Raw genomic sequence first — 27,370 nt, forward strand, 5'->3', positions numbered from 1 at the left:
TGTTTGTACGATATTGAGTAGGTACTAATGAGGGTTTTAAAAGAGAGTGGCCCTTAGTTGTATATGTGAAGACGTTTTCGAAATATCGACCAAAATGAGGACCAGGCTGACCCAGAACATCATCTGCCGGGTACCGCTAGTTTATATATATATGTAATACCACGAACAGTATTCCTGCCAAGATTCCAAGGGCTTTTGATTTCGCCTTACAGAAATTTTTCATTTTATTCTACTTAATATGGAAGGTGTCACACCCAGTTTACAAAGTTTTTTCTAAAGTTATATTTTGTGTCAATAAACCAATCCAATTACCATGTCTCATATCTTTTTTCATATTTGGTACAGAATTATGGCATTTTTCTCGTTTTCCGTAATTTTCGATATCAAAAAGTGGGCGTGGCCATAGTCGGATTTCGGCCATTTTTTATGCCAAGATAAAGTGAGTTCAGATAAGTACGTGAACTAAGTTTAGTAAAGATATATCGATTTTTGCTCAAGTTATTGTGTTAACGGCCGAGCGGAAGGGCAGACGGTAGACTTTGTACAAAAACTGGGCGTGGCTTCAACCGATTTCGCCCATTTTCACAGAAAATAGTTATCGTCATAGAATCTATGCCCTACCAAATTTCAGAAGGATTGGTAAATTTTTGTTCGACATATGGCATTAGAAGTATTCTACACAAATTAAATAAAAAAGGGCGGAGGCACGCCCATTTTGAAATTTTCTCTAATTTTTGTATTTTGTTGCACCATATCATTACTGGAGTTGAATGTTCACATAATTTACTTATATACTGTAGAGATATACAATTTTTTGTTATAATTTGACTTAAAAATTTTTTTTAAGTGGGCGTGTTCGTCAAACCAATTTTGTTAATTTTTATTTAGCACACATATAGGAATAGGAGTAACGCTCTTGCCAAATTTCATCAAGATATCTTCAACGACTGCCAAATTACGGCTTGCAAAACTTTCAAATCGCCTTCTTTCAAAAGTGGGCGGTGCCACTCCCATTGTCCAAAATTTTAATAATTTTCAATTCTACGTCATAAGGTCAACCCTCATACGGAGTTTCATCGCTTTATGCGTCTTTGGTAATGAATTATCGCACTTTTTGGGTTTTTCGAAATTTTCGATATCGAAGAAGTGGGCGTGGTTATGGTCCGATTTCGTTCGTTTTAAATAGCGATCTGAGATGAGTGCCCAGGAACCTAAATACCAAATTTCATCAAAATACCTCAAAATTTACTCACGTTATCGTGTTTACGGGCGGCCGGACGGACGGACGGACATGGCCAAATGAATTTCTTTTTTCACCCAGATCATTTTGATATATAGGAGTCTATATCTATCTCGATTAGTTTATGCCGTTACGGATTACTGTTATGCGAACAAAGTTAATCTACTCTGTGAGCTTTGCTCAGCTGAGTATAAAAACAACAATACAGGAAGGAATCTAAACTTTAGCTACAATCATGGTCCAAAGCCAAATATGTGTACACCGTTAGAAGCGCATTGTAACTAACAAAATTATAGCAGAGAGACAGTGAGTTTGCTAGTAATAATGTAGATTTTTTTTGTATTTAGCTGTACTCTTTCGTCAAGTTTGACGACGCGTGGGTTGCGAAAACCAATGCACTGAACTCATTCAGCTGAACATTTATATACGCATCCCTACATACATACAAACAGACATGCATAGTGTATGACCCCCTAAAATATGCATGCGTGTAGGTAAATTTGAAAGCTCACGCTGTTGTACAAATGCATTCGCACGTGATTGTTGGTTGAAGGTGACTGGCTGACAATATTTCTAGCTCACGTGCCACTAATGTTTGGATAGCTGGGTTGGAAAATTCTCAGGAAAACAAAAATTAACATTTGCAACTTGAACTAGAAATTTCGATAAACTAACAGAGATTTCACTTTATATGCAATTGGGGCAAAAGTTGTGATTATTTGGAGATGATGTTGAAATGAAATTACTTTAAGTCGACACAGACGAAATTGCAAAGCAACTCGTGTGAATATCAAGCAAGAAAATTAACTGTAAACTACTTAATTGACATTTTGAATAAGGTTTGTTATTGCAGTTGAGTGTGTGAAAGGTCTTTTATAAGGCAATCATTGCAAATTCTACTTAATTTTGGCGAAAGTGGAAGCCTTGGTGACCTTAGACTGGTTTGAAACGGTTACTACTTTTTAGAAGCATCGCCTGTATTAAAATAGATGTTCACTACAATTAAATCCATTTTCAAAATTAAATAATCGAAAAATAGGGAAATATACTCTACTAGAAACGATAAATTACTCACACTTTGGCTCATTTTCCGAAAAAATTAGATCTTTTTAAAACTTTAATTGAACAAAATTCGTCCTATGCAGGTTCAGTGAAAAATTTTTAGAATTGAGTATGAAAATGAATTTTAGGCCTTTTCTTTTAAAACGAATTTGAAGTCGCTGCATTTTTATAATTTTTTTTAGATAAAATTGGAGACTTTTTTGACACTTTTTCTCTTTGCCTCAATGGTCAACGATAAGAAATTTTTATAATTTTTTTTTTTGTGGAGTCAAGTTGGAGACTCATTTGAAATTTTTTCACTTTGGTTCAATGGTCAACGATAAGAAATTATTTTTATGTTTTGTTGGGTCAAGTTGGAGACTTTTTTGACCTTTTTTCACTTTGGTTCAACAATCGGCGCTAAGAAATTAAGTCGATTAATGTTTCACGGAGGGTCACCAACAGAAAATATTAAAACACCAAAGTAGCATAAGCTCCGTGCAAGAAAGTATTTCAGACGACAGTTAGGAAGCAGCAGAAAAGGGAAACCTCCACTAAGCTTACAGGAGCATATGGAGGTAGACTTGGCTTCGGTGATTGGCGTTACTTGTAACAAAATGACCAAAATCGCGGCTATTAGTGTTGATAATGATGCTTTGAACTTCTTTTGGCCACTGATTATGTTCTCGATGATAAGAAGAAAAACTTTTCCCAAACCTCTTGAAACTTTCAAACTGGACCGTAGCAAGCAAATTTACTCCTCCTTTTTGGAAAATACACCAACGCCTAAGTAGGTAATTTCTATCCGTCTTCAACGCCATAGGTAGGACTTCATAGGAATGCACATTCTCATCGCGTTAAGTGTTAGATTAGGTTAGCTTAAACTGGCCGATTCGTGAGGACTTCACATAGACTTAATGAGGCAGTAGTGTAACCAGAAGTTTGTTTAATGACCAAACTGAAAAACCATATAAAAAATCAGTACATATATTATAAAATAACTACGTACGTCCTCTTGACAAATACTATAACCTATGGCACTTGCTGCTTCTAGATCTGACAGCTGTATCACTCCTAATAGCTGCAGTCGGAGCCTGGCAAACACATGGTATGAGCACAAAACGTGATCGATGGTTTCCTTTTCCAACCCTCACTTCCGAAATCTGCTATCACTGACTAAGTGTAATTTAAAGGCATGTGACGCCAGAAAGCCGTGTCAAGTAGGTTATGTCCGCACAAGGCTATATTCCTCTCTTTTTAATGATAGGAGTAACTTTGTTAGTCTAAGGTTGTAAGATTTATGTTAAAATGATTTTAGATACTTTACAGCCAGGCGCTTAGGTCCACGCATTTCCCGCTTGGTCGATTATGTACAACTCTCGCCTTCTCTTAATCTCGCCCAATCTAATTCGGATGTCTATGAAGCAAGCTTCGAGGCATGCGGTCTTTTAAGCTACTTCATCTTATGTATATTGGAACGATTTTCCGTCATCTCCTTGTCAAATCTGGTTTCGAGAAAAACCAGTTTCGGCGCTGCGCCATCACTGATAACCTGTATATAACGGCTACTGTCTGAGTGAACAAATAAAGTCTACGGCTTATGATAGTTTTGTAACTGCGAATTTGGCGGTCCAAAAAAAAAACCAAAAAATAATTCAATAATATTTTCAGTTGCAAATCACACCAGCTTTATCTGTAAGCAAAATTTGTCAAGAATGTTTATATAAATGTATATCTCCCTCTTTAGAACGATATATTTCATGCCCTTAACATAAATGTATACTACATACATACATATGTATATACTTTAATATCGAACCCACCTTCTGGCAATGGCAGCACTCGCATATTCTCCCTTTGCATTGTAGCCGTTGTTGTTGTCAGCAGACAGCCAAAATTATTTAAGACAACAATGGCGACAAAACACACCAACACACTTAGCTGACGGCAATGATTGCTTATCATTTTTGTTGTTGCGATCGTCGCCGATAATTTATTTGCAGCTAAAATGTTGTTGCTATTGTTGTTGTTGTCGCTTGTCGCCATACCTGTTGAATTAATTTTACGACCAGCCATTGTTGTCATGTTTGTTGTTGTGATATTTTTGTTGTTGTTGGTGTTGCTTGTATTGTTGTATTGCCGGCATCGCTTGCCCGTAAGCGGATGCATTTTCGCGGCGTACGAAACGTTCGCGATTTTTTTATGCGCACGCGCCCGTCACCGTACCCGCTACGCAATTTTTGCGATTTTTTTTTTTTTTTGCACAATTTAACAGAGATATTTTTTAAGCACAATATAAAATAATGAATTTTTTTTATCAAACGAAAACTTATAAAAAAAAATAGCTGGGTATTACCTGTTAGCTTTAATATTTTTATTTAAATTTTTTTTTCTTGTTTTCAGAACACTTAGATGAGTTTTATTACAACTTTCTATTTTGATAACGCACTCGACTGTAGCGAACACGCTGACATAGAACCGACGCGTGTGCAATCGTATGCACTTCGTATATTTCTCGCGTTGAAATGATTTTTCGGTGTAGGTAGATTTCTAATCATTCACACTAAAATATTTTTGATTCTGTAAATTTTATTTAATTTTTTGTTTTTCATAAAAAATAAAGTTTGAGTAAGATTTCCATTTACACTGCTTGAAACTTATTTGCTAAAATTGCACTGCACTGAAAGAGAATAAGAAAGGGAAATTATTATTTTGTTATAAAAAAATATTGTATGGTAATTATTTCTTGATGGTTGTGCTTGGAAAGAAGTGAAAAACGACGTTTATTGTTAAGAGCTTTCAAATGCTGGTTATGAATTTTTCAACTGTTTCATAATTATTGTTTAATCATTTTTTAAACGTATCATTTAAACATAATTTTGCAAGCTAGCGGCAGCATAAAATTTACGGAAATAAGTTGACATTTGAGCTGAAAAGAGAAGAAGAAAACTATTAGCAAAATTGATCGTTATTATTACATTTGTAATTTAAGTTTTGTAAATGAACGAGTTTTCAATCTTATATATAAACAAGTAAGGACGGGACTGTCTTCGGCTTTGTCGAAGACTTCATACCTTTCATGAATGGGCTGAACAATAATCTTATCCCATTCGTAATCTCCATATAATGCGCTGTATAAGATAAGAAATATATAGTGAACAGATGTACATACCTAAACCATTTTAAGATAAATATGAAAAAATGGCAAAAAACCCCCTTATCTGAACGATCGGTTGTATGGGATATATATTATATATAGCTCCGATCGAAATGAGTTTTTCATGAAATCTTCTATGATATATTAGAACAAATATTACCAAGTTTAACGTTTTTATATTGGAAATTAAGGGAGAAATTTCCAAAAATCTTTCTATCTTAACGATCGGTTGTATGGGATATATGCTATATATAGCTCCGATCAAAGTGATTTTTTCAGAATATCTTCTATGATATATTAGAATACATATCACCGAGTTTTACGTTTATACTTTCTAAATTGCGGCAGGAATGACCAAAATCGTCTTATCTGAACGATCGGTTGTATAGGAGATATATCTTATAGTGGTCCGATCCTACCGGATCCGACAAATGTCTAATATAATACCAAAATGCATCCTTGTGCCAAATTTCATTGAGATATCTCAAAATTTGAGGGACTAGTTTGCGTTCAAACATACAGACGGACGGACAGACGGACATGGCTATTTCAACTCAGTTCGTCGCCCTGATCAATTCGGTACACTTAATGGTCAGTCTATCTTCTATATTTCTCAACGTTACAAACATCGCACCAAAGTTAATATACCATTTCATGTTCATGAAAGGTATACAAATTTTGTATGACAGTGTTTAGGATTGGACTCCTTCGAAACGGATCGACCGATTATCATAGAATTTTATGTGCATATTGAGTAGGTCTGACAATCGGAACTTATCAACTTTTCATATCCCAAATTGGTAGGGTTGGTCCACCGCTTAATTTTTTTAGAAACAATTTTTTATATTTATTTTTTTATGAAAAAGCGTTTACCTATTTTTGTAAATCCCTTAGGGACTAGGACTGGGATTCGGAATCGAACTAGGACTGGAACTGGAACTGCGACTGGGACTGAGACTCGGACTGGGAGTGGGACTAAGACTTGCACTGGGACAGGGACTCGGACTAGGACTGGAACTGTGACTGAGGCTGGGACTCTGACTAGGACTGGAACTGAGACTGGGACTGGAACTGGGACTGGGCCTGGGACTGGGACGGGGATTGGGACTAGGACGGGGACAATAAGGGATGGAGAAATAAAAAGAAATATAGAACAGAAAAGCGAGGCAAGGAGAAAGAGACCGAAAAAGAGGGAGGGTTAGACGAAGATATAGAGGCAGGGATAGATGGAGCGGTGAAGAGAGAAGGAGAGGGAACTAGAGAGAAAGAAAAGTGATGGAAAAGTGTGAGAGGAAGAAGAAGAAAACGTAGAGAGGAGTGAGGGAGGAGTTAGGGCGATGGAGTGCCAGAGGTAAAAAATTATTAAAATAAATTTCTTATTTTTCAAGCCCAGCTTATAACAACAACGACCAAAAAATTCTACTATTAGCTAGCATTGCTAATTTTAAATATAGCGTAAGATTTCTCGAATTTAAAAGAACATAAATTTCTAGCGAGTATAATCTTCTCGCGAGGTTCTCGAATCTCGAAACACTCGAAATTTTCACTTGTGCGCGAGAAGGCATATCTCTATAATACTGCCAGCGATGTGATTAAATTAAATGTCGAGGCTACGAGCTTTACAGATGTTTTGTGGTTCGAGTGTTTTACGGGAAGTTGCGTTATCAAGTCTCGAAACTCTCGCTCCATTTCGAAATCGTACACGCTAATTCCAAATAATTTATGGCGTTTCTATCAGCCCTTCCTGCTGATGCACAATTGGTTCGAAGTTAGTAGGTATATCTAAGATTTATGTCCTTTTAATTGAAACAATTTTTGATAGCTTAAAAATAAACTTGCTTCATCCTTTATAATGACATCCGAAGTACCAGCACAAGCACATTTTCATTTTACTTTTTCTGTCGTTGTCAGATGCACATAAAAACGAATACACCAAATATATAAGAAAACACGAAGATGCATTTGAAAAAGTATAAAAATTCTAATTTTGTGGAATATTTTTGTGTGGCCTTTAACAGTGCAAGAAAAAGTGACTTGAAAAAACGTATGTCTAAGAAATTTTCAAAGCATAACAAAATCAGAGCTGCTAGCGACAGCTCTCTTCTAGGAAAAGAAAAAAGCAAGCTAAAAAGCACTTTCAATTTAAATGAAACTTTTTGTGTGGCGAAAGGATTTTACTCATTTTGAGAGTGAAGTTTAAAGTAAGCTAGAAATGTGGTAATGGAAGCTAGGTGTCGATTGGGGTGTGAAAGCTTTAATGTAATGTGGAACGGAAACTGGAATTTGTAGTTGAGAACTTTAGAAATAGATGACAATTATTTTGATACCTTTAAGTTCTTGCATGAAATGGAATCAAAAGAGCCCTCCCAACTGTTTCACTGTTTGCAAAGTTTAAAATAAATAGTTGCTACCACTTTCAGAAAATGGAAAGGTAAGACCATTGTCGGCAAAACATGGTGTTAGTATAAAATTTAAATAAAAGGGTACTCTCAGATGTAGAAGCACAGATCTTTGTGCTGAAGATTGGTAAAAGGACCCCTGACAGCGTAAATAGTTTTAAAAACTACCATGATTACTTTGTTGTACTTCAAATTTTGTTAACGTAAATTTAAAGAGTTCAACGTCTAACACATTTACGCCACGACGTGCTGCATTGTTTTTTTTAATCTTAGGATCTCAGCGCACAGCAGGTTCTTCAAAGAAGAGTTTTTTCTGCTGCCTGACTACAACGAAAATTACTCAATAACAAAAAAAACAAGTAAGGAAGAGTAAGTTCGGGTGTAACCGAACATAACATACTCAGTTGAGAGCCATGGAGACAAAATAAGGAAAATCAATCTGGGGTAACCCTGGAATGTGGTTGTATAACATGTGTATCAAATGAAAGGTATTAAAGAGTATTTTAAGAGAGAGTAGGCCATAGTTCTATGGATGAACGCCATTTAGGGATATCGCCATAAAGGTGGACCAGGGCTGACTCTAGAATTTGTTTGTACGATATGGGTATGAAATGAAAGGTGTTACTGAGCATTTTAAGAGGGAGTGGGCCTTAGGTCTATCGGTGGACGCCTTTTCGAGATGCCCCCATTAAGGTGGACCAGGGGTGATTCTATAATGTGTTTGTACGATATGGGTATCAAATGAAAGGTGGTAATGAGTATTTTAAAAAGGAATGGGCTTTAGTTCTATAGGTGAACGGCTTTTCGAGAAATCGCCATAAAGGTGGACCAGGGGTGACTCTAGAATATGTTTGTACGATACGGGTATCAAATGAAAGCTGTTAATGAGTATTTTGAAAAGGAGTGATCCTTAGTTCCATAGGTGGACACCGTTTCGAGATATCGCCATAAAGGTGGACCAGGGGTGTCTCTAGAATGTGTTTGTACGATATGGGAATCAAATGAAAGGTGTTACTGAGCATTTTAAGAGGGAGTGGGTATTAGGTCTATAGGTGGACGCCTTTTCGAGATATCGCCATTAGGGTGGGCCAGGGGTGACTCTAGAATGTGTTTGTACGATATGTGCAGGTGTTACTGAGCATTTTAAGAGGGAGTGGGCATTAGGTCTATAGGTGGACGCCCTTTCGAGATATCGCCATTAGGGTGGGCCAGGGGTGACTCTAGAATGTTTGTACGATATGGGTATCAAACGAAAGGTGTTACTGAGCATTTTAAGAGGGAGTGGGCATTAGGTCTATAGGTGGACGCCTTTTCGAGATATCGCCATTAGGGTGGGCCAGGGGTGACTCTAGAATGTGTTTGTACGATATGGGTATCAAATGAAAGGTGGTAAGGAGTATTTTAAAAGGGAGTAATCCTTAGTTCTATAGGTGGACGCCCTTTCGAGATATCGCCATAAAGGTGGACCAAGGGTGACTCTAGAATGTTTGTACGATATGGGTATCAAACGAAAGGTGTTACTGAGCATTTTAAGAGGGAGTGGGCATTAGGTCTATAGGTGGACGCCTTTTCGAGACATCGCCATTAGGGTGGGCCAGGGTGACTCTAGAATGTGTTTGTACGATAGGGGTATCAAATGAAAGGTGGTAATGAGTATTTTAAAAGGGAGTAATCCTTAGTTCTATAGGTGGACGCCTTTTCGAGATATCGCCATAAAGGTGGACTAAGGGTGACTCTAGAATGTTTGTACGGTATGGGTATCAAACGAAAGGTGTTACTGGGCATTTTAAGAGGGAGTGGGCATTAGGTCTATAGGTGGACGCCTTTTCGAGATATCGCCATTAGGGTGGGCCAGGGTGACTGTAGAATGTGTTTGTACGATATGGGTATCAAATTAAAGGTGGTAATGAGTATTTTAAAAGGGAGTAATCATTAGTTCTATAGGTGGACGCCTTATCGAGATATCGCCATTAGGGTGGGCCAGGTGTGACTCTAGAATGTTTGTACGATATGGGTATCAAACGAAAGGTGTTACTGAGCATTTTAAGAGGGAGTGGGCATTAGGTCTATAGGTGGACGCCTTTTCGAGATATCGCCATTAGGGTGGGACAGGGGTGACTCTAGAATATTTGTACGATATGGGTATCAAACGAAAGGTGTTACTGAGCATTTTAAGAGGGAGTGGACATTAGGTCTATAGGTGGACGCCTTTTCGAGATATCGCCATTAGGGTGGGCCAGGGGTGACTCTAGAATGTTTGTACGATATGGGTATCAAACGAAAGTTGTTACTGAGCATTTTAAGAGGGAGTGGGCATTAGGTCTATAGGTGGACGCCTTTTCGAGATATCGCCATTAGGGTGGGACAGGGGTGATTCTAGAATGTTTGTACGATATGGGTATCAAACGAAAGTTGTTACTGAGCATTTTAAGAGGGAGTGGGCATTAGGTCTATAGGTGGACGCCTTTTCGAGATATCGCCATTAGGGTGGGCCAGGTGTGACTCTAGAATGTTTGTACGATATGGGTATCAAACGAAAGGTGTTACTGAGCATTTTAAGAGGGAGTGGGCATTAGGTCTATAGGTGGACGCCTTTTCGAGATATCGCCATTAGGGTGGGACAGGGGTGACTCTAGAATATTTGTACGATATGGGTATCAAACGAAAGGTGTTACTGAGCATTTTAAGAGGGAGTGGACATTAGGTCTATAGGTGGACGCCTTTTCGAGATATCGCCATTAGGGTGGGCCAGGGGTGACTCTAGAATGTTTGTACGATATGGGTATCAAACGAAAGTTGTTACTGAGCATTTTAAGAGGGAGTGGGCATTAGGTTTATAGGTGGACGCCTTTTCGAGATATCGCCATTAGGGTGGGCCAGGGGTGATTCTAGAATGTTTGTACGATATGGGTATCAAACGAAAGTTGTTACTGAGCATTTTAAGAGGGAGTGGGCATTAGGTCTATAGGTGGACGCCTTTTCGAGATATCGCCATTAGGGTGGGACAGGGGTGACTCTGGTATGTTTTTGTACGATATGGATATCAAATTAAAGGTATAAATGAGGGTTTTAAAAGCGAGTGGCCCTTAGATGTATATGTGAAGGCGTTCTCGCGATATCGACCAAAATTTGGACCAGGTGATCCAGAAAATCATCTGTCGGGTACTGCTAATTTATTTATATATGCAATACCACTAACAGTATTCCTGCCAAGATTCCAAGGGCTGTTGATTTCGCCTTGTAGAACTTTTTCATTTTCTTCTATTTAATATGGTAGGTGTCACACCCATTTTACAAAGTTTTTTCCAAAGTTATATTTTGCGTCAATAAACCAATCCAGTTACCATGTTTCATCCCTTTTTTCGTATTTGGTATAGAATTATGGCATTTTTTTCATTTTTCGTAATTTTCGATATCGATAAAGTGGGCGTGGTTATGGTCAGATTTCGCCCATTTTTTATACCAAGAAAAAGTGAGTTCAGGTAAGTACGTGGGCTAAGTTTAGTAAAGATATATCGGATTTTGCTCAAGTTATTGTGTTAACGGCCGAGCGGAAGGACAGACGGTGGACTGTGTATAAAAACTGGGCGTGGCTTCCACCGATTTCGCCCATTTTCACAGAGAACAGTTACCGTCATAGAATCTATGCTCCTACCAAATTTGAGAAGGATTGGTCAATTTTTGTTCGACTTATGGCAATAAAAGTATTCTAGACAAACTAAATGAAAATGGGCAGAGCCACGCCCATTTTGAAATTTTCTTTTATTTTTGTATTTTGTTGCATCATATTATTACTGGAGTTGAATTTTGACTTAATTTACTTATATACAGTAAAGATATTAAATTTTTTGTTAAAATTTGAATTTAAAAAAATTTTTTTTTAAAAAGTGGGCGTGTTCTTCATCCAATTTTGCTAATTTTTATTTAGCACATATAGAGTAATAGTAGTAACGTTCCTGCCAAATTTCATCATGATATCTTCAGCGACTGCCAAATTACAGCTTGCAAAACTTTTAAATTACCTTCTTGTAAAAGTGGGCGGTGCCACGCCCATTGTCCAAAATCTTACTAATTTTCTATTCTGCGTCATAACATCAACCCATCTACCAAGCTTCGTCGCTTTATCTGTCTTTTGTAATGAATTATCGCACTTTTTCGATTTTTCGAAATTTTCGATATCGAAAAAGTGGGCGTGGTTATAGTCCGATATCGTTCATTTTAAATAGCGATCTGAGATGAGTGCTCAGGAACCTACATACCAAATTTCATCAAGATACCTCAAAATTTACTCAAGTTATCGTGTTAACGGACGGACGGACGGACGGACGGACGGACGGACATGGCTCAATCAAATTTTTTTTCGATCCTGATTATTTTGATATATGGAAGTCTATATCTATCTCGATTCCTTTATATATGTACAACCAACCGTTATCCAATCAAACTTAATATACTCTGTGAGCTCTGCTCAACTGAGTATAAAAATACAGACACCATAAGCGCTTATTCCACACTTTTTGTGGCTTTCCAATTCTATGACATTGGCATTCGTAACAGCTCCTGCAAACCAAATAAGTTGAATTTAAGGGTTTAGAAAATCACTTCAAAACATCTTAGCAATTCCGGTTTTAATATTTAATGTACATAAACGTCTTCTTCTTCTTCTTGTAGCAGTGATGTAAATACAGTCATACTTGCTCGCGAAATATGTAAACGCTTTCATACATAGTCAAAACTTTTCTTCTTCAAACTTCGTATACATTCGCAGTGTGTTTATGTAAATATATTCGTAAGCCCTAAAGCATTACAAGTGGTAACAGCTGGATAACTGTTTTGCAGTTGGAGCGGCACATTGCTAACAATGAAAACTTATGACGAAGAATTCATTCTTTTTGTTTGAGTGGGGCCAAATCTCGTCACTGGCATCGTTTTGTTGAAGTTTTTTCGTTTTAGTTATGGCTCATTACCGAATCATAACTTTTTTTATGTTTTACTTAGAATGTATTTCGTTGTTACTTCCTCATTGTTTCCTTTTCAACGAATCTCCAGTCGCTTTATGTAAACAATAATTATTAATTTAACCAAGATGTAAATTTTCTTTTTATTTAATTTATGACTTCCCATCTCTGATATTTTAAGCATTGACACGATTTTTAAGTACTTTTTTGTTGGTTTGAACGGAGCTTCATCTTAATTTTTTATGTGTAAGTTATAAATCTCAATTAATTTTAGATTAAGCCAGAGCTTATTTAATCTTATGATATCTTAATATATAAAAAACACGTGTAGCAACATTTTCGGCCGCGATGGACTCCTAATCTACTGAACCGATTTTGAATTCGTTTTACACCCCGTGTGTAGTTTGATCTAGTTTGAAATATAGGATAGGCTATATCTCAGTTTATAGTCCCAATATTATTTTATTGCAATTTTTTTTATTTGTATATACGTAATATTAAAATGTTACGTATACGCAGTGGCACTCACATTTTCAGGTGGTGCGGATATACTTCCGTGTAATTGCTTGGTGTTTAATTAAACAACCTGCTTATCAATAAAAAATATTATAGCGAATGATATCAAGTATAGCACATTACCAGGCCTGCCGAGAGGTGGGGGGGGGGGGGGGGGGGGGAGGGTTTCTGAGGGGCCCGCGATTTGGAAGTACCATGACATTTTTTTTAATACAGGAGAGTCTTTAGTTGTTCCATGTGCAATTTTTAAGCCGAATTCCAAAAGCAACGAAAATCTACATTTCGTTTTAATATTATAGTGAAGTGTGAAAAATAAAAATCTATATATAAAAAGAATGAAGGCTAAAATGTGTGTTAGTTGGTCGCCGGTGTTTGAAGAGAGATGTGTCGGTCGATTTTGTTCAAACTTTCACAAAAGTTGCGTAGACCTCACGCGGTGGTTACTACAGGTACAGGGTCTCGAGATATAGGCCAAAACGTGAGCCAGTGAATGCCTAGACAGTGTTTATACAATATGGATATCAAATGAAAGCTGTTGATGAGTGCTTTGGTACAGAGTAATATATTATCCAGAGACGGACTGGGACTAGGATTAGGACTAGAACTGGGACTAAGACTCGGAGTGGGACTGGTACTGGGACTGGAATAAAATACATACCACTCTCTGGGACAGGCAATAAGGGATGCAGAAGAATGAGAAGGAATTGAGAGAAGCGAAAAGAGAGAAGGAGAAGGAGATTGACAAAGAGATAGAATGAGACGAAGATGGAGATAGATGAAGCGAAAAAGACGGAGGGAGGAGCGAATAAAAGGATTAGGAAAAAGTGAAGAGGGGGGAGGGCAGATTCAGACGGAAAAAGCTTATTAAAATGTATGCAGATAGGCCAAATTTAGGGCAGGCCAACGTCTGCCGGGTCTTCTAGTAAATATATATAAATAAAATGATTCATCCTTGTATGGATCGGAATGAATGTTACTCATACGCCATGGCAACCCGACACTATGTGCTCTAAATATGGCAAAGTCCTTGCTAGCTTTGGTAAAATAAATAAGGACATGAGGACCAAGTACACGCGAATTTCAATGTGTAAACATAAAGGGTTCCATCTAGGACACTAATGTTTTTAAGTTAACTAGAATTCTCTCAGGGGCTGAAGTTAAGCCACAAAAGAGCTAACTTTACCAGCAGCAAATAATTTCGGTCTATTTGGGATGAGACTCTTCGGCTTCTTATCGGAAACAGCCGATACCGATAAATTACTTTTTTATTATCGGCTGATTATCGTTAAATTTCCGTCGAGGTATCAGTTTCTTATCGGCTTGTTATCGACGGTTCACAGATGTGTTCTCAATTTTATATTGAAACTTTATCGGTATGTGTTTCGTAACAAACCGCCGAGTCTTCGGTAACACGCAGCTAAGAAATTCGCAAGAAGCCAATAACAAATTCATAACTTTCCGTCAGCAAGTCGATAAGTTTTTGTTAACAATCGATTACTCTTCGATAATGAATGGATAACTTTTCAATAGTAAGTCAATAATCGCCTACACGGTATTTTTTCGTAACAACCCGACGAGTCGTCGTTAACACGCCTATTAAAAATATAGTCGGTAACAAATTCATAACCTTCCAACAGCAAATCAATAAGTTTTTGTTAACATATCGAATACTCTTCGATAAATTGTTGATAGTAAATCGCCAACAAATCAATAAATTTGCGAAAACAAATAGATAGTCGCCCACAACAACATGGTAACATTCCGATTACATACTGATAACTTTCCAATAGCAACTCGACAAATTTTTAATTATATAGTAAACGATAACTTTTGGATAGTAAATAAATCAGAAATCTTTGAAAATAAATCGAAAAACGCCGATAACGAATTGATGACATTCCGATAAGAAATCGATAGCTTTATGAAAACTTTAAAAACTTTATGTATATATCGATAATTTTACGATAAGTTATCGACAATTTCTCAATAAAAAATTTGTAATTTTTCGATAAAAAACTTATAACTCGCCGATAAATAACCAATAAACATTCGTTAACCTATATTATCGATAGCAAGTTTATAACGCTTCTCTAACAAATCGATAAATCCTCTATACCTCCAGACTTTTCATCAATTACTATTTATACGACAGCTTTCTTCACCAAGTTTTGAACCAAGTTAGTAACTTAAATAGGAAAGAACTGGGCGGAAGGATGGGTTTCCAACATATGGTTTTCTTAATTGATTGTGTTCGGTTCGGTTATCTTATTCGAACTGTTTCAAATGATACTAAAAGTCTTCACATCCTTCGTGTAATCGCCGTGAGCAGTATGAAAGAAAACATACTTCATTTTTATATTCATTTTTATATTACCCATCCTAGGGCTTGAGATTGCGGGCTACGGTTTTGTAGGCAAAGTTACCAAAAAATCAGAAGAGGCTGAGCGAATATGAGTTATGTAGCGAAAAAGCAATTGACGAATTGAAGTACTAAATTTATTCTTATTATGAGTTTCATTGCCCAATCAAAATAAGTCTAACAAAGTACAAGAAAAATATCTGTCTTTTTTTCCTTACAAAAAGAAGAAGTCATCTTATCGAGCAAAATATAAAACGGCCTTTAAAAACAAATATTACCAATAATCAATACGAAGTTTTAGAGACCTATAACTTGTATTTTGCTACACCAAATTGATTGGACTTCAAAATTGCATACTTCAAGGAATTCAAAAAGCTTTAAATAGAAAATGCGAAATTTTCGTATAATTTTCTCGAAATTTCTGGTTTTTTGGAAAACGTTTTTTATATTGATTTGCATGGTTCCAGTTAGAATATTTAAGAAAATGTTTGCTTAAATTGTCTTAAATAAAAAATAATAATTTAGTTGACGAAATTTGATAAAAGTTGCCGCTGTTGTTTTCGTGTGCGCCGCTATATGGTGGGATAATTTCTCAAATCCCCGACTTTTTGAGCCGTTCATCTTTCTTCCTTTTGTAATACGATCACCTCTTTCTACGCCAACTCAACCACTGCCAGTTTGACTTTTTCAAATTCTGTTTGATTTTTGACCAATTCAAAGCCACCAGTTGACGCAATTTTGTTATTTTCTACCTCAAAAATGGCAGCCAATACTCAGATAGCCCCACTCAGTGAAGAATCACACATGCAGCGTCAAAGTGCCACCAACCAAACACTCATTGGCTTGTGGCAAAACTAACAAAACTCGGTTTGAAATTTTTAGTAACTGTCGCCGTGAGTGCAACTTTTGTAATTGCTGTTACATTTGGCGATTGGTTTTTTATATTCGTTGATTTTAGTTTTTACCCAGATTCGTTCTGTCATATTTTTCACTTTACAGTTTTTTGTGTTTTTCTGCTTTGACCACTTTTGCTTGGTCACAACTGCAATTGACTTTGCTTACTGATGATATTTCAAAACCAACATTGCTAAAGCTATTTTTAGTTTTTCTTTTTATTTCGACATTTTTTCATTTCTCCTTTGCCTTTTGTTTTGTTTTTTTTTTTTGCTTTTTCTTTTTCATTGTTCGTATTTTGCTTGCATGTGTGCGGTCAGAAGTGCAACATCAACGCGTTCAGCGCCTGACGGCAGTCTGTGTCCATTGACACACTCATCACAATTTGGGTTAAATATGCATAGTTCTTTTCATTCTCTGTCATTGCTTCATACGTTTTGGCGACTGTCGGTGTGTTGGTTTTATCAGAACATAAACAGCTGTCAATTCGTGTTAATAGGTGAAGTTTATTTTGGTTGAAGTTTTAATTTATGATACTATTTTTCCTTTTTTCCAAAATTTTTATTTCATGGTTTTTTATATGCTTTTTGGACTTTTTCTTTTACGGTTGCTCTTTCACTCTAGTCGTTTCTTGTTTTTAATAGCTAATTCCTTATAAGCTCTTTGCCACAATTTTGTTAAACGGCAACACCTTTTTTCTTCAATTCTCTTTCATATTGACTTTTCTAACATTCAAACTTGTGACAACTTTCCAAAACTTTATTGTTCATTTAACAAAAATCACGGAATATATGTCAGGCCAGGATATGCGAATTTAGAAAACATCTGCATCGCTCCTGTCACCTTCTGCCCTAGCGGATATCGCCCTGATATCAGTGGTTTTCTATCTAGTGAAATACGAATTATTATTGACGATTTCAATGCCAACCACGATTTTTGGCATTCTGCTACACAAGCTTACAGTCATGGTGAGACATTAACAGATCAAATTGCGGACACGGCGTTTTGCAGAACAAACGAGGATATCCCACGCGAATGTCAGAAAATCGTCATAGCCAGACATTTCCATCGTATGCGCAGCATTTGTAAACTCCTTCAGCTGGCAGGCGATGGTAACATTGGCATCCGACCACCTGCCGATACTCCTCTCGCGTGAACGATCAACCGAATTCATAGGATCTGAAAAACGCACTTTCATCAACTTGAAGAAAGGAAAGTGGAAAATTTATAAAAAATACACAGATAATATTTTCGCTGCCTTCCCAATACCGACTGGTAATCGTCACGGCGAATTTTTCTTTCCACAGCAAGGTTGCGTCGACGCGTTTCGTTCCCGCTCAAAATAATTCTGGAAATCTTGTCACATTTTCCAACGAAGGTCGCAAACTTAGGGTCAGAAAGAGATCTTGTCCTCAAGTTGGCGACAGACAGCTTGTAAACATACCAAGCGGAATAAATGGGAGGAACACTTGAAGAATTGCGACCTCTGCTGGTGTAGGTAAACTTTGGTTAACAGTGAAGTCCCTCTTAAACCCGACTCAGCACAATGACAAAATATCCATCGCCTTTGGCGGTAAGGTGCTTTCAGATGGGAAGATATACTCGAACTCTTTTTGCACCCTCGATTTACAAGAAGTTGAAAAAAGAATATATTTTTTTTAGAAACTATCAAATGCAATAATCTCAATTATATACGAGAAAATGTTGTTTTATAGTTCAATGCATTGTTATATAGATAAACGTCAATTTCAATCTTCCATTGAGTACCATGAAGTGCAAATTTTATGCTTTCTTGCATAAAGCTCTGTCGCGCTTAACATTAAAAAGCAATAGCACTAACAATAAATTTTAACACGAAAGAAAAGTGTGTATACGCATAAACAATAGCGCACATCACAAAAAAAAAGATTTGTTTAATGAAAATATAGCACAAACACTTTCATACATACTGTGTATATTTGAAATCCTTTAAACGCACACTTGACTGAATAAACAACGAAATTTCTGAAAATCTAATTATAAAGCAACCGCTTATCACAATCATTTCCTTACGCACTTCCTGCCTTATTGCATCCCCAACGGATGCTTATGGCAACAGGATCCTCTATTTACGTGAACTGCGATTTCCTGTTATACCAAAAAAGTGTATATGTGCATACATAGATATACTTTTGATTGTGTAATATAGGGTGTGTCATTTGAAAGGTTTTCTTTGAAATTTGCCAATATATTGGATATCTGGTAATCAGGTTAATTTAGCTATATTTTTTTACATGTATATACATATGCACTTGAACTTCATATGGACCGCTTAGTACATAACTATATCTATACTTATGAAATTGTGCGCATAAAATTAGTATTAGAAAGTGTGTGTCTCCACTAATCCACTTTCAATTTTGGTATGCGTTATACACTATGACCGAAAAGAGATGATCGGGCTAGTGCCTTAATGGTGCTTTGTTACCCGAACGTACCGGACATTGTTTACTATATAGTTTGGCAGCTTAAACAGAGCTTATGTTGCGAATAGAGTGGAAGGCAGTGGACTAGGCAGTCGAATGTCATATAATGAAGGAATTGATGTTCGGAGATTTTTCAAAATTGGGCCGAAATCCTGAATCACAAAAGGGAGTGTTGTTAAGAACGAAAATGAAAAAATGTAGTTAGGTTTTGCTCCTTTTTTAGCAGGAGATTTTCATTTTAAAAATGTAATGTACAAACCAATGTTCATTCTATTAATTTTTTAGCAGGAGATTTTCATTTTAAAAATGTAATATATAAACCAATGTTCCTTCTATTACTCATTTTATCTACGGAGCTTCACATGCACTTTATAAAAACGTGCTTTTTATTTGCACGAACTTATTCCTCAATGAAAATAAATGAAACACGTATTAATGTAAGCATTAATCATGTTTCTTACTTCTTAAATGTTCTTCCTAAATATTGTAACGATTTTACTTGCAAATCGTCTTATTTGCAATCTTCTGCCAACGTTCGTATCGCTAAACTGTTGAATAAATAACTCCAATATTGAATAATGGAAAAATGGCTTTTATTGAAGTACTTCACAATAACACTTATACTTTGCAACGAATAGCTTGCTTAATAACCAAACTGATTGATAATCGTCACAATATTATAAATGTGTTAAAAGTATCAGGACTAAAATAATATTGACAAATCTGATATATCAAACTAATTTTATATAGTAAAAATGATTTCATAAATTGCATGCATTTTATACATATGCATTATATTTTAAATTGTCTCTAACTATTCGTTTTGTGCTGACTAAATTTTGCTTATGCATAACCTTCTTTGGCTATATGACAATTCCAGGGGCCGTTTTCACCATCTTCGGTGAACGCTAACAAACACTTTATTTGAAAGAAATCGTTCAGTGATTCGTCAAATCAGGGTTACTTTAAAATAACGGACGTTAAAATTTCCCCTGTCACATGGGGAAAAATGAAATACAACTATTTTTATAACATAAAGATAGATAGAAAATTTATTGGGGATCGCACTACGACCGTTGATCTATTGTGCCCTCATCAGATTGCGTCGCGTTCCAGGAGGATATGTTCCACCGTCTCTCCTGATCGATCACGAAATCGACATGAGTACAAAATTATGTTTTTTATTTAGTTGAACGGCGATAGAAAATCGTTTTTTTCTTTTCTAAAATGTAAGTAACTTCAAGAAGAACGTAAGTTTTTAATTATTTGTGTGTTGCTTTGACGTTGGCGTTGCGTTGCTTATGGATTGAAGCACTTAAAGCACGTGTGTTCAAAGTCACATGTAGACGCAACGCAAGTTCCAAAATGACGCAAAAGTCACCTTAAACGTATTTGCTTTAGGTGTTATTTATCAATATTAATTAAAAATGTTAGGTCTCCTAAAAAGTTGAACTTAGGCAAGATACACAAGAGGCGTAGCTTCGTAGACGCCTGCAAAATATGGCATGCAGCTAAGATCTCTCTACACCTCAAGATTGCTTATGCTGTGCCTAATACGCGTCATGAAGCAACGCCTCGTGTCCATTAGATTATATTTCAAAGACATTTATTTTAGCTTTAAACTTTGTTCATAATATTCATGTACATATATGTCTACTACTATGGCAGTCGCTTGCATACTACTATTTCATTATTTAAAAAAATTAAGATTGGAAAAATGCAACCTTACCACGTGCATTCTCAAACACGGTTGCCACACCATGTTGTCATTTGGGACCAAAATTTATCGAAAAAAGGACCATACCTCAAGGACCAAATTTTAGTTTTATTTTATTGGTATACAAACAATTCGGCAAGTTACTAGAGTATCGTATTTGTTGTAAAAATCGAAAATTTTAGGATGCTTCAGGGGTGTCCTATATAAAATTTTAATAAAGGAGACAATTGGCTTTAGTTCAAACTGCACAAACAAAAATAAAGTGTACCTTTAGGTATGACATTTTCAAATTTTTAGGATAAGACTATGTCTTTCACCAATCTTACATTGTGAACCTAGTTTTGCTTGATTGCAATGAAATAAAATGTATAGCGGAGTTAGGTTTTAGAAAGGAACGGTTAAAAATTTTGCGTTGTGGCAAACTCAATAAACCGTAAATGAAACTAAGCAATTGTGTTAATGCTATTTTTATAGATGCTTTTATTTTCATTCACAGTTTAAACTTCATACCAGAGCCTAGATTCAGTAAGTGTGTGTTTTGAACTCAGACTAATAATGAAGCGTCTTAAAAGTTTCAACTGTATAATAATTGAATACCGATCGAAATATCTAAACACTAAAACAAGTCTTTTTCTGATAAGTGCGTTGTTTCATCAAAAATTAATGACAATGTGTTTGTCCGAACATTCAACACTTCATTTTTAATGCCTCGCCTAAATTATCTCCCAAGTGAAATGTCATTGTTCTGCTACATTTTATTGATAGAGCAATTTTCATGGTAAAAATTCCATTGGAGTAAATTGAAAATTATATGTGGGTAATAGATTTGCGGCAATTTTTTTTAGCAATGTTTTGAATATTTGTTTCAGTGAAAAAGAAATAAAAGTACTAAAACCGTGCCGAAAAAGAACCAAAATTGAGAAAAAGGGACCAGAGGACCATATAGGGTTGGATGGGAATGGACTGAAGTGGCAACCGTGTTCTCAAATGCAAGCTTCCACATCAAATACATATACATATAAGTACTTCGGCATTACAAAATACATTGCCGCAAAGTATTGTTGCATAAAACCTTTTTGACCACCACAATACCACAGATTAAGTATAAAATTTAACAAAAATAATACATTTTTTCGAAAAATCACACAGAATATCCGCAGTCATTGTTTACGAATTTAGAAACAATGAGAATGGCAAATACGAACGTGTATGAAATGTAATGTCAAAACGTATATGCACATGGTTGTATTTATATGCACGAAAATGCTTTAAAATCGCATGAAATTGTTAAAACAAAGTTCAAAAATAAATGATAAAAACTTTAATATAAATAAAAAGATTCTTTTTTATAACAACAAAAACGCCTTATATATTCTATATATAAATCTATTGGTAAGGATTATCTCACTTTAAAATTTAAGCTGAATAATCTAAAGTTTTTTTTTGAAACTGAGTCGAGAACTGTGCGTGTGAATGTGCGAATTTCACCGATCAGCTGTTAGTTGCGCTACTTGCTAAAATTTACTATGCTACCGGATCTATATCAGACAAAGGACCATCAACATAGATAACACTCCCCAAGACTTTCGGGGAGTCATTTTTTCGTTAGTACAACAACAACAATAGAAAAAATTTGAAACGCGACACACCACAAATTGTATTATTGTTCACTTGGAGAATGTAGTGAAATATGAAAGAAAATCTGAAATCTTGCGAGGGGATTCCAAGCTGCATTCCTGAGATGATCGATCTGTTGACAAAAATTCTCGATCGCAAGCACTATTTTAAGACATGCTGCACTGCTAAGCTTTTTAAATGTGCTCAGAGAGAACATCTTTTCTCGAACAGTGTATTCATTCGCTCAAGGTATGGGAGTAGTGAAGAAATACATTCTTTAACTGAGCGCTATAGTACCTTAATGCCAAATGGCCCGATAGACCTCTTGCTCATAGTCGGATTTCACATTTGTTTGTTAGCCAGTAAAAATAGTATTGAATCTAGTGAAATCCTCACCCTGCTAGCTAGATTCTGTTACCCTTAATGATATACCCTCAAGTCGTAGACTTGTTTACGTTTTTCAAAGTCTTCATCAAAAAAGGTAATTTGAGAAAGCCATGAAATATGTACGCTCCATTTTCTTCTAGATAACAAGCAGTGAACCTTTAAGACAAATTGTCATGCCTGTAGCCGATTTTTTTCATAACTAATCCAACACTTCCCACAAGCTAGTTACAATGCACAAACGGCTGTCTAGAAGAATAAATATGGTCGTCAAATATTAAAGGCAAGATTACTGCTAACATCTGTATCTCAGCATTCACCCAGTTCTACTCGGAATCTGAAGCAGCAGACCAGTATCTAAGATATTGACAAGAAATTGAGGTATATCAAATTAGACAAGGTGAAAGACAGAAAACCGTTCCATATATATATAACCCGTTTTCTAAACGGTTTTATTTAGCTTGACTTGACAGTCTGGCCGGCCGTTGTGAACGAATTTTGTAAATTAAATTTAAGTAACTTCCCGATAAGCTACAAGTTTCAAACTTGGAATATAGTTCAGAACTCGATGACAATGCAATAAGAAGAAAACAACTCCGATAAATGGCGCATGGATTGAAGTATTTCAAAAAATCGTATTTGTATTCCGATTAGGCTCATATTTGGAACACATATTACATACATGAATAGAAAGGGACTTATGAAAAAAGTCGCCGCTAGGTGGCGCATGGATGAGATATTCAAAAAATCGTATTTGTGGGCCGATATAACTCATATTTGGAACACATATACATACCTATTTCTGTAACCGCTTTATGAAAACAAAATCGGCTGGTGTGGCAAGGATCGAGATATTAAAAATTCTCGTATTTGTGGTCCGATTTGGCTCAACAAATATTACATACAGTCCGGTAAAAGTGACATAAAAATACTTTGGAGTACGATGAGGGACAAGCATGCGTGGCGCGGAATCGAGTAAAGTCTTTGGAAGGATTATGTATTGAGGACTTAGATTGTAACAAATTTTCAGGAAAGAGTCCTTGTAATAATGAGTCACTAAGTGATTTATTTAGTTCATGAGAAATAATAGGCAATTAAATAAACTAGAGTTGGCCCAGTGGTTGACATTCAACCACAGGAAAAGAAAGAACAGGAAAGGAAAGGAAGGAAAATCAATGGAAGGGAAATGAAAATAAAAGAAATGAAAGAAAAAAAGTAGAGCAATGGAAAGGAAAGAAATGGAAAGGAAAGGAAAGGAAAGAAAAAGAAAGGAAGGAAAGGAAAGGAAGGAATAAGAATGGAAGAGAAATGAAAGTAAAAGAAAGGAAATAAAAAGAAAATTAAAAGAAAGGAAAGGAAAGGAAAATAAAGAAAAGGTAAGGAAAGGAAAAGAAAGGACAGGAAAAGAAAGGAAATTAAAGGAAAGCAAAGGAAATGAAAGCAAAAGAAATGAAAGGAAATTAAATGAAAGGAAAGGAAAGGAAAGCAAAGCAAAGAAAAGAAAACAAAGGAAAGGAAAATAAAAGAATAGAACGGAAAAGAAAGGAAAGCAAAGGAAAGAAAAGAAATAGACTTGATGCATGATCAGCTATGTATTTTTGTTTAATTTTTATTGTGTATAAAGCAACTCCTCGGCCATGCTCACGATTCAGCATAGTACACAAAAAGCGAGTACACACACACAGCGTGTCTATAGTATGAATAAGTGCATGTGTAGTTGTGTGAATTTTATGTTAAATTTTTTATATTAAAATGATTTTCAATTTTTTTTTATTTACGGATAACAGTGCAGTCCTATCAATACATATATTATTTGTATACCTTAGAATTATAGTTTAGCAGAAAACGGTTCCACATTTTTTCATCTTGTCTATTTATATATAAGATACTAAAAACTTGAAAATAAAATAATTTAAAAAAATTTTGAAGTTAAACGGTTTTATTGAAAACAATACTTACGTAATAATAATACCAACAGCTAGAAAATAATTAGCTATGTCCTAGGTACTGCCATCACACTCCACATCAATCTATGGTGTTGAACACAAAAATAAATGAAAGCGCTTGAAATTTCAAAAAACATGAGGCATAGCATAACCTGATTAAGGTTCAGTTGGTCAATAGAAATTTGATGCGTCCAACGCTTTTATTTAATTTTCTGATCAACTCCCTAGATTAATGAGAGGTGTGATGGCTATTACCTTTTTATGACTATTACCTTTTAGTATTAATATTAGTTAATGTAAGTATTGTTTTCAATAAGACCGTTTAGCTTAAACATGTTTTTTTAATTATTTTATTTTTAATACGATTACTACAGGGAAATCCATGTTTAAATCTGTAAAATGCCTGTTTTTTTTTCAATAAGAAATTTGTACACTGAAGTGTGTTGGCCAAGTGTTTTAAGAAAATTAAAAAAACAAAAATAGCAAGTAAGCTTACTTACTGGGCAAACCCGATACATTGCTTCCTTTCTCCGCTACAATTTTAATAAATATATAACATTGTGGATGTTGCTCATAATTAATTTCCGAACAAATAACAACATATCACATTAGTTCGAAATCATGGCGTTTTCCATTGTATTTTCCTACGACATGCACATCGACACTTCAGCTGACCTCCTCTGTTCGCTCGTTTAACTATTCACCTGTTTGATTGTTTACTTATTTTTACTGGGAGATTGTATACTTGCGCAGTGTTTTCCTTCAATCAGTGCAATGTCCTCTTTATAAACCAAGTCAAGTGAAGTCAAGTCTAGCTGTCAGTCTGCGATTCGTACGCTTCTCTTGGCTTGTATTCAATTGCATATTTATGTTTGCACATTTACTTTAACCACAAATATGTCAGCGTTTAATATATATTGCTACCTCCTATGTATGCAATAAATTACATATGTACATACATACATACGTGTTGCCTGTATTTGTTGCTGTTGTTGACACTTTTTCTGACGCAGGTGTAATGAGATATTTGATATCCATACGTCGTAGTAGATGACCCGTAACAGCCTTCAACATTTAACAAGCCTTTTGTTTATTATATTTTTTTTGCATATTTTTGCATTTCTTCTTGTTTGTTGGTTTGTTTTACTCAGGTTATACAATTTTGTAATGTTGTTTCTTAAATAATTTTTTCTATTTTGCGATCTCTGCCTCTTTATACAATTTTACACATCTGTGCGGGTATACAAGCGTGTAAAAAAATAACATGCAAATATAAATGGTAAAAGCTGAGATTACGTGCATGGATATATATTGTGACGAATATTAGCAACACTAAGGGATACTGTCATCTCTAAGCCAATACTAACCAGTGCCTTGTATGCACATAAATAAATCAATCATTATATCTATACATATATCCATACAAACACACAAACACATGCCTATATCTGAGATACTGCCAAAAGTAGGCAATAATTTGTGCAAGTATCACTCACATATATACGCGCATATGATAAGCTATAAACGTACTTATAGCTGGTAATTTTAAAGCTGGTGACTAACTAGTAAATTCTAGAAATAGAAAAGCCTAGAAATATGCAACGAGGGAACCAAACAGTATAAAAGCATCAACAGTTGAGGCACGACGAATCAGTTTGATTGAAGCAAGCTATCAGTTGCGAAGTATAAGTGTTATTTTCAAGTAGTCTAATAAAGACCGTTTTTGCATTATTCAATATTGGAGTTGATTATTCAACAGTTTAGTTATTCAAACGTTAGCAGAAGATTTGGAATAAGCGGAATTTCCCAAAATTCGTTACAATGTAAATTAGGGATGCAGGTCCGAGATAAAGTGCTTTTTTGAGTGCCGAAAAATTTTCGACTATAATTTTATTTTCCAAAAGGCTACGGTTGAGCACTACTCGGTTATCTAATATTTTGTTGTAGTTTTGACCGGGTCGTTAACACAGGATCTTCGGTGTGGTAGGCGGAGTACGCTGTCACAACACCACGCCGGCTGCAGGCCTTATTCCTATACTTTTATAAAGGCCTGATCTCCCGCCCAAAGTAACATACAAAATTTTGAAAAAAGTTTTTCAAATAAAATAAAGTTTTTCTAAGCGGGGTCGCCCCTTAGCAGTAATTTGGCATACATTCCGAGTGTACTTCTGCCATAAAAAGCTTCTCAGTGGAAATTCATGTGCCTTGCAGATGCCGCACGGTGCCATCCTGCCAACTTGTATGGAAAATTAGAAAAGGAACGCAACGCGAATTGGAAAAGAAGCCCGACCTAAATCTCCTCGGACGAAAATCGCTCCAAGTATTTATTATTTTTCTTTTTATTAGTCGGTTATTTCTTATGACTGCACGGTAGTTAATGTTGCGTACTTCTCTGCGCACCTGATGCTGTTTAAGATATTTTTGTCGCTAGCGAAGTATGGAGTTTGGGGGCAGCCCTCTTAAGTTTTTATTCAACAGCCTACTGCTTTGGCGGTTGCAGATTGTTAAGCCAAACTCCCAGCGCTCTCAGATCTTATTGAGGTAGTCAGCAGTGAAAAACGTGTAGCAAAAACTAGTTCTCTGAGGGATCAGACTCTTCATGATGTGCGAAAAAGACCGTCAACAAGGAGACCAAGGACCAGGTTTTTTTACTTATCAGTTTACTTATCGGCTAGAA

General features: G+C 35.9%; 1 protein-coding gene across 3 annotated transcripts in view; it reads right to left on the reverse strand.

Annotated features, from left to right (window-relative positions):
- Positions 1 to 27,370, reverse strand: part of mgl (megalin) — an 822,751-nt gene that overhangs the window by 613,398 nt on the left and 181,983 nt on the right. For all 3 annotated transcript variants that reach the window (XM_067784870.1, XM_067784871.1, XM_067784872.1), the window contains exon 2: positions 4,105 to 4,961. In XM_067784870.1, the coding sequence (XP_067640971.1) occupies positions 4,105 to 4,450 (346 nt within the window). In that variant the 5' untranslated portion in view covers positions 4,451 to 4,961. The remainder of the gene's footprint in view (positions 1 to 4,104; positions 4,962 to 27,370) is intronic.

The sequence above is a fragment of the Eurosta solidaginis genome, chromosome 4 (assembly GCF_040869045.1).
Source record: "Eurosta solidaginis isolate ZX-2024a chromosome 4, ASM4086904v1, whole genome shotgun sequence".
Classification (NCBI taxonomy): Eukaryota; Metazoa; Arthropoda; class Insecta; order Diptera; family Tephritidae; genus Eurosta; species Eurosta solidaginis.